The sequence below is a fragment of the Otolemur garnettii genome, unplaced genomic scaffold, assembly GCF_000181295.1.
Source record: "Otolemur garnettii isolate 467f Iridium unplaced genomic scaffold, OtoGar3 scaffold00018, whole genome shotgun sequence".
Classification (NCBI taxonomy): domain Eukaryota; kingdom Metazoa; phylum Chordata; class Mammalia; order Primates; family Galagidae; genus Otolemur; species Otolemur garnettii.
In genome coordinates, this window is record NW_003852413.1 from 20448597 (window position 1) to 20456962 (window position 8366).

Here is an 8366-nt window from a genome sequence, read left to right on the forward strand (position 1 = left end):
CTATTTTTTGGTTGCAGCCGTCGTTGTTTGGCGGGCCCAGGCTGGATTCGAACCCGCCTCCTTAGGTGTATGTGGCTGGCGCCTTAACCACTTGAGCCACAGGCGCCGAGCCCTGAGATTCTTTCCATTGCCATTCCTGGGCAGGGGCTGCACTCAGCAGGTATTGCCAGGAACATAGGTGAGTGCATCGGACTTCTGTGCAGACCTTTTACAGAATGGTAATTCTGGAAATGCTGGCTGTATGAGAGTGACTGAGTGAATGTTTAGGGGATGGGGAAGGCAGAGTTTTTACTGGGCCCTGTGAAAAGTCAGTGAGGTGGGGTGTGGGTGGGAGGGAATAAGGAAGGGGTGCCTGGGATTAAAGGCCATCTTCCCTAATTGCTTTTCATCTTAGGGGTAAGGGTGTGAGGGATGGTTAGGGGCAGGCGATCAGAATGCTGGGGCCTGAGAAAGCTCTTGCCAGAAGCTTCAGTAACAGGTAAAATTGTGGGGGATGAAGGGATTGTATCCTTGAGACCATACTGGGAGTCCAGCAAATGGTGAGACTCCTGAATGGTATCTACTTATATTTTTCTCTCTTAGTGTCACCATGGTTGCCAAGGGTCTCAGGTGGAAGAGTGAGGCATGAAGGTCTTAGTATACATGAGTGCTGGATACTATCCTCTCCCCTTCCTCTCCTGGGCAAGCATGGGGTGGGTGTGGCCACTTTCCGACACTATAGCAATGCAGTGTGTCCAGCACCACGCACCTGCCCAAGCACAGTCAGTGTGGTGGGCTGTGGGGGCCTCCGCCTGCTCAGCCTTCCTCCCAAGTTCCCTGATAGAGCCTGGCTCCTGGAGCTGGAACCACAGCAATCTCAGACACCTGCTAGCTGGTGCCTTCTGAGGCCTCTGGAGACAGGATCTGCTGCTTCCTCACAATGTCCTGCCAGATGTAGCTAGGGCACCTGAATTGCCTGAAGCGGCTGGTCCTCACTCCTAACTGGCCCTCCTGTCCCAGACTTCTCAGCCACCCTGGGCTCTTTGCTTGGCCTCGACCTGTCTCACAACCTACTCACCACTCTGGACCCCAGTACCCAATGGGGTCTGAGGAGCCTTAAGCAGCTCGATCTGAGCCATAACTAGCTGGCTGAGCTGGCCACAGCAGGGTTTGGTGGCCTTTTCTGCCTATCCTGGCTGGGAACCAGCTGCAGTGGGTGGAGGGCACTATCTTGGTTACCCTGCCAGGCTTGGAAATTGTCTTCCTGGCTGGGAATAAAAATGAGCTGGAGATTGAGGCATTTACAGCTTTGTGGGTGCTGGGATTATCTCATGGACAACTGACTGCATCACCTCAAGTTCAAGGCAGTGGCTGCCATCTGGACAGCAGGTTTACAGCTGCCACTGGCCAAAAACCCCTGGATGTACAACTGACCTGCCGGGAGTCTTCAGGAAGCTGGATTGCATGTGGCCAACCCAGGCAACTTGAAGTGCTGGCCCAGATGGTCACTCTCCTTGGCATCTCAAGCACCATGCTGCTCTCTGTGGTTGTGATTATGGCTGAGCATAAACACAGGCAGGGCCTTGGACAGGATGGGAACATTCCTGGAGAGGTGAGGGATGTTGCAGAGGGAAGTCAAGGTGCTGAAGAAGAGCAGAGAGAATTAGGAGGAAAAGGGAATTTCCTTAGAGGTCTTGGGGTTAGGTTCTGGCCTGGAAGGGGTGGGAAAAATAGAGGCAGGCAGGAACATACGGCTGTGTTCGTTTCTCAGATCCTGGGGTGTCCACCTGTCTCCCTTCCCCTGACCTAGCAGAATGCTGGCATCTGCCCCACCCTAGAAACTAGAATTAGACCCCTAATCCTTCCCTTCTCATTACCCCTCTGGCAAAGAGAGTAGTAAAAGAGAGGGACTTAAGTCCAGAGGAACTGGAGTGCTGTGGGCACCAAGGAAAGCTTCCTTCATTCTAATCTCCATCCTCCTCATATTTATCTCTGGCCTCTGCTGATGGAGATTTGACTAGAAACTGGTTGCTAAGGTGGGAGCATTGCACCTGTGGGGACAGCCCAGGCAGACTGCTAGGGCTATTTTATGGACTATACATAGTCCCAGTTCGGTCCAACTCTTTAGGTCTGTGCATTAAATCAGATGGGTGAGGAGACTTGAAAAATGAAACCAGTCAGAAAGATGATTCTGTACTTTTTGCCTGTATTATAAAGAAAACTCGCTCTGTGTGGTTGTTGCTCGTGGTTGGAGGTAGTCAAAATGACTTTTAACCCAGACTTTATCTTTGCCTACAGATCTCCCCATCCCCCAGCACACACACAATCCCGTTCCCTAGTTCTTTGTATCAGTATATCCTCTCACATTTTTTCTGATGTACCTAGCTATATCCTAATGACTTTGTTAAAAATGAAGTGTGGAAAGGTATTTTGTTGGCCACCTTCTAGTGGCTGACTGTTAATTTTTAATTCACATGGTCAGAAATCATTTGGACATGAGCTCCTCCCCTCCCCACAGAATTGGAAGTAGACTTAATGAATTAAATGACCTATTAAGGGTGTTTGCATGGTCTTAACTTCAACATTGGAGGGTGAATCCATGTGTTAATGGATTTATGTGTACAGTATGATAGGTGGTGGCATCTCTGGTGACAACCCCAAACTGCCTAGAAGTTTCCCCATTTTTTAGTAGATATCTACGAACACCTTACTATGAACTAGACATAGTGATGACACCTGTGGTTCATTTATCTGTGCAGCACTTATTTCCTGAGTGTATCCTGTATACTAGGCCCTGAGGGATGTACAGATGGTACTTGATTTAGGATGGTTAAGATTTTTCTTCATTTCATTTCTTTTCTCCCCTCCCTTTCCCTTTTCTTCTTCTTCTTCTTCTTCTTCTTCTTCTTCTTTTTTTTTTTTTTTTTAAGACAGATTCTCACTCTGTTACCCTGGCTGCAGTGCCATGGCCTTAGCCTAGCTCACAGCAATCTCAAACTTGCCTCTGCCTCCCAAGTCACTGGTACTGAGAACAACCACTGCAATGCCTGGGTATTTTTCTATTTTTAGTAGAGATGGGGTATCTTGTTCAGTCTCTCTCAACTCCTGAGCTCAAGTAATCCACCTGCCTTGGCCTACTAGAGTGCTAGAATTACAGGTGTGAGCTACCACTCCTGGCCAATTTAGGATTTTTCAAATATATGATGGTGTGAGCGTGATTTGCATTCACTAGAAACCATTTCTAGTAAAGCCATGGATTTTTAACTTAATATATGTTTACATGGAGATGTAACCCCATTATAAGTCAAGGAACATCCATAAATAGTAAACAGAAATCACTCTATTTGTTCTCATGGAGCTCACAGTCTAGTGGGGGAAGTTTGTCATTAATAAAAGAATCGCGGGTCAGATAAAAAAAAAAAAAAAGAAACACAGGTCGGATACAGCGGCTCACGCTTATAATCCCAGCACTTTTAGAAGCTGAGGCAGGAGGAGTGCTTGAGGTCAAGAATTTGAGACCAGTCTTAGTAAGAGCAAGACCTTGTCTCTACTAAAAATAGAAAAATTAGCCATATGCAGTGGCTCCTACCCTTAGTCTCAGCTACTTAGGAGGCTGAGGCAGGAGAATCGCTTGAGTCCAGAAGTTTGAGGTTGCTGTGAGCTATAATGACGCCAGTGCACTTTACCCAGGTGACAGAGAATGTCTCAAAAATAAATAAATCACAAATATATCATTGCCACTTTGCTAAGTGATTCAAAAGAAGGGTGGTTATGTTATGAGCTGAGTACAAACTAGAAGAATCCAAAGGTGAGTAGGGGAGACCAGTTGAAAGGCTGCTGCAGTTAAAACTGACAAAAAATGGTAACTTGGGCTAGTGTGAGAGCATGGGAGCTGGTGAAAATAGACTGATTTGAGAGGTCCCAAATGTCCACATTAGATCTCCCTCTTTCCTTAGGGGATGGACCAAGATCAACCAGGTGACTGAGCCAGAAGGACCCCCTTTATTTGAACTTAATAGAAACAGGGAAATTTCCTCTGGTGCGTGTGTGTGTACCATTTATTGAACCCCTACTATGTGCTAGGATCAAATTTGCCACATTTAAACTTCAAACAGTTCTGAGATAGATATCATTAACTCCATTTCATGATGAGTCTTTTAAAGTTAAGGTGATGGCTTGGCGCCTGTGGCTCAAGTGGCTAACGCGCCCGCCACATACACCTAAGGTGGTGGGTTCCATCCAGCCCAGGCCCGCCAAACAATGACAGCTGCAACCAAAAAATAGCCGGGCGTTGTGGCGGGCACTTGTGGTCCCAGCTACTTGGGAGCTGAGGCAGGAGACTCGCTTGAGTCCAGGAGTTGGAGTTGCTGTGAGCTTTGATGCCACAGCACTCTACCCAGGGGGATAGCTTGAGGCCCTGTCTCAAAATAAATAAAGTTAAGGTGATGAGTCCAGGGTGGGAGTTGGGATTAGAGCCTAGGTCTGGCTGCATCAAGACCAGTTGGCTTCAATACATCAAGCTATACACGCCAAGATTTCTAATGTCCTGACCCCACTGTTCTTTTCTCTAGTCTAGTTTTCAATTTTGCAGGTACAATGAAAAGGCCAGAAGTCTCCATGGGCAGGGGGGGAGACTGAAATTCGCAGCAGTAACACTTCCATCGTGTTGGAACTAGAATGAGACAACGTTGTTTCCCGGCGGTAGGGGAAAAGAAAAGGCGAGACACCCGGAAGTTTCGTGCCCATTTCGCGCCGGCCTCTCTAAGGGAGTGAAGCCGCAGAGGACTGCCCTCTCCCAAAATGGCGTCTAAAATAGGTTGGAGACGGTGGATGCTGCAGCTGCTCATGCAGTTGGGTTCGGTGCTGCTCACACGATGTCCCTTTTGGGGCTGCTTCAGCCAACTCATGCTGTATGCTGAGAGGGCTGAGGCGCGCCGGTGAGGAGGCTCACGTAGCCGCTGAACGCGGTTGGGGGCGGTACGGCTCGTCCCAGGAACGTGGGTGCGGTGATGTAGGGAAGAAGTTGGGAGCCAGAAGTTGGGGCCTTTGGACTGGGAGGAATTGGGGCCTCGAAGGCCCGGGCCAGATCTGGTGGGGCAGTTCCTAGCCATGAGACGGGGCTCTGGTTCGGGGGAGCAGTTGAGCTTGTGGGAACTCAGGGGTTCTTCTTCTCCCTTCATTCTGTCCTCGTTGCCTCCCCACTCTTGGCTCGCAGGAAGCCCGACATCCCAGTGCCTTATCTGTATTTCGACATGGGGGCGGCCGTGCTGTGTGCTAGCTTCATGTCCTTTGGAGTGAAGCGGCGCTGGTTCGCGCTGGGGGCTGCACTCCAACTGGCCATTAGCACCTATGCCGCCTACATCGGGGGCTACGTCCACTACGGGGACTGGCTGAAGGTGAGCGCCTCCGCCCTAGAAGGGGCTTCACTGTGGGTGATGGGGAGTCAGCGGCCAAAGCTCAGGGCAGTTGGTGGGCGATGCACTGTACTGTGGATAACTGTGTGAACCCGGGAAGGGCCGAACCTCTCTAGGTTTGTAGAGATTACAGATCGCAGAAATGGAAGGATCTTAGAGACGACAGCAAACCTCGCTTCTAGAATGTGGAAACTGAGGTCCGGAGATGGGAAACATTTTCCCAAAGTCACACGAGAGTTACCTAGCATACTGGTGGAACCAAAAGTCACCTGGTTCTCAGAATCTTTTTTGGAGACAGTCTCACTTTGTTGCCCTCGGTGGAGTGCCGAGTGCCGTGTTGTCCCAGCCCCCAGCAACCTTAAACTCTTCGGCTTAAGCGATTCTTTTGCCTCAGCCTCCCAAGTAGCTGGGACTACAGGCGTCTGCCACAACACTGGCTATTTTTAGAGGCAAGGTCTCGCTCTGGCTCAGGCTGGTCGCGAACCCGTTAGCTCAGGCAATCCACCCTGCTTGGCCCTCCCAGAGTGCCAGGATTACAGGCTTGAGCTCGCCTGGCCTCGTTCCCAGAATCTTTAAACCATTAATTTAGTAATTTCAGATTCATAGGGCAAAAGGGATCTTGGAAGGTTCATGTAATTAATCTTAGCATAGCATTTAAGCCTGTAACTGCCAGAACCTGTGTCAGGTGCTGCAGGCTTGCAGATGAGGTTGGACAAAGGCACTACCCTCAAGGAAGAGACCGACAGTCCAGTAGGGGAGGGAGATGTGTGAGCAACTAGGAGGCAGTGAGATCAGTGGCTATTTGTTTTTGAGACATGGTCCCCCTCTGTCAACCAGGGTGGAGTGAAGTGGTGAGATTATAATTCACTCCAACCTCAAATTCCTGGGCTTAAGTGATCCTACTGCCTCAGCCTTCCAAGTAGCTAGGACTACAGGCATGCCCTGCCATGTCTGGCTAATACATTTTTAATTTTTTTTTTTATAAACAGGATCTCACTATATTGCCCAAGCCAGTCTCAAACTCCTGGCCTCAAGCAATCTTCCTGCCTTGGCTTCCCAAAGTGCTGGGGTTACAGGCTTGAGCCACTGTTCCTGACCCTGTTTTTTGTTTTGTTTTCATTTTGTGTTGTTTTGTTTTAATGGAATACACCCTGTACCATACAGAGCAGTGGTTATCAACCTTCCTAATGTCGCAGCCCTTTAATACAATTCCTGTGGGTTGCGACCCACAGGTTGAGAACAACTGATACAGAGAAAAAACACCAGGATGAGAGTCTGCAGACCTGGGGTTAGGGGGAGGGTAAATGCATCATGTTTGGGTTCTGACACTTAACTTTCTGTAAGATCTTGGACAATTTTCTCAATTCCCCTGGATCTCAGTTTCCACTTCTGTATAAAAGAATTCTCTATCTTGGGCAGCGCCTGTGGCTCAGAGGAGTAGGGTGCTGGTCTCATATGCCGGAGGTGGCGGGTTCAAACCCAGCCCTGGCCAAAAACTGAAAAAAAAAAAAAAATTATCTATCTCTGCTGTAGCTCCCCACCAAGCTTGGAAATGGTAAGAGGGTTCATCAGATGGAAAGAGATGTATAGAAAAGGGCAGTTCTGCACTCTGGGCAGCCAGGAGAAAAGTGGTGGCTGTAGTTCCTGACGGGGGGTCCCTTTGCCCGGCCTAGGTCCGTATGTACTCTCGCACAGTTGCCATCATTGGTGGCTTTCTCGTGCTTGCCAGCGGTGCTGGGGAGCTGTATCGTCGGAAACCCCGCAGCCGCTCCCTACAGTCCACCGGCCAGGTGTTCCTGGGCATCTACCTCATCTGTGTGGTAGGTTGGGGGTCTATTGGTTGGAGGTGCCTGGCTGGGAGTGAGATGTGAACCCAGGCCTAGAAGAACAAGGCTTTGCATGCAGTTCCTGAAGGCTTGGGCCCTGGGAATTGCCTGGCCAGCTTCCAGGCCTCAGGGGCCTTCTAAATACCTGAGACCTGGTTGAGAGCTCCTTCTTCAAACATTATTGCCACCAGGTAGAGAAGAAATTGGATTGATCATTCAATCCCAACCCTATGAACCAAGAGCATAAAATGGAGTGATTCTCTCATGGCTCCAGCCCCCAGAGGGCTGGGAGAGGGGACAAAGAAGTGGTTTGGTGGCCCCAACTGGGACTCTGCCCCCTAGGGCTGATGGGGCTTCCTAGGGTAGCCAATTATGGTATTCCCTGGTGCTAGGGGAGGGCCCAGGCCACTGGGCCTTTTCTTAGTTACTGGGTATTATATCTCTTTGCCAAGCTGTGTAGGCTTTCATGGTTTATTTGGAGGTGGGAGCTCCAGTCTGACTGTGGAAACACACTTCTTCCCTTCATAGCCCCTAGGGTGAGGGGAGACATAGTCCGTAACCTCCTGGGCTTCCACAGTCTGAGGAGGAGACAGAGGCTTTCCTTTGTCTTTAAAGTCCCCATCTGAGTAGGGTGTCAGAAGCCTACCTTACAGGTGCTGACTTACAGGTGCCATCTCAGGGTCTCATGGGTGGCCTTTCCTAGACAGCCTTCTCAGCCTTTTTGGTGAGTCTTAGAGGATGGTATGTCTCCAGGCCTACTCGCTGCAGCACAGCAAGGAGGACCGGCTGGCGTATCTGAACCATCTCCCAGGAGGGGAGCTGATGATCCAGCTATTCTTCGTGCTGTATGGTGTCCTGGCCCTGGCCTTCCTGTCAGGCTACTACGTGACCCTGGCTGCCCAGATCCTGGCTGTACTACTGCCCCCAGTCATGCTGCTTATTGATGGCAATGTTGCTTATTGGCACAACACGCGGCGTGTTGAGTTCTGGAACCAAATGAAGCTCCTCGGAGAGAGTGTGGGCATCTTTGGGGCTGCTGTCATCCTGGCCACTGATGGCTGAGTTGCACGGCGAGAGGCTGAGACGGGCACAGGGAGCCACTGAGGGCCACCCTGCCTTCCTCCTTGCTGGCCCAGTTGCTGTTTAT

The 8366-nt window shown here is 50.0% G+C and overlaps 1 protein-coding gene across 1 annotated transcript; it reads left to right on the top strand.

Annotated features, from left to right (window-relative positions):
* The first annotated feature begins 4705 nt into the window (after positions 1–4705).
* TMEM101 (transmembrane protein 101) lies at positions 4706–8366 on the top strand. Its single transcript, XM_003786286.2, has 4 exons — positions 4706–4916; positions 5195–5375; positions 7067–7213; positions 7973–8366. The coding sequence occupies exons 1-4, from the start codon at positions 4780–4782 to the stop codon at positions 8279–8281; spliced, it is 774 nt and encodes a 257-aa protein (XP_003786334.1). The 5' UTR covers positions 4706–4779; the 3' UTR covers positions 8282–8366.

Bases quoted from the DNA above. Each gene is read 5' to 3' on its own strand.
- TMEM101 (XM_003786286.2), top strand. From the start codon at position 4,780: ATGGCGTCTAAAATAGGTTGGAGACGGTGGATGCTGCAGCTGCTCATG. The intron at 4,917-5,194 runs GTGAGGAGGCTC...CTTGGCTCGCAG, and splicing joins GAGAGGGCTGAGGCGCGCCG to GAAGCCCGACATCCCAGTGC. The intron at 5,376-7,066 runs GTGAGCGCCTCC...TGCCCGGCCTAG, and splicing joins ACTACGGGGACTGGCTGAAG to GTCCGTATGTACTCTCGCAC.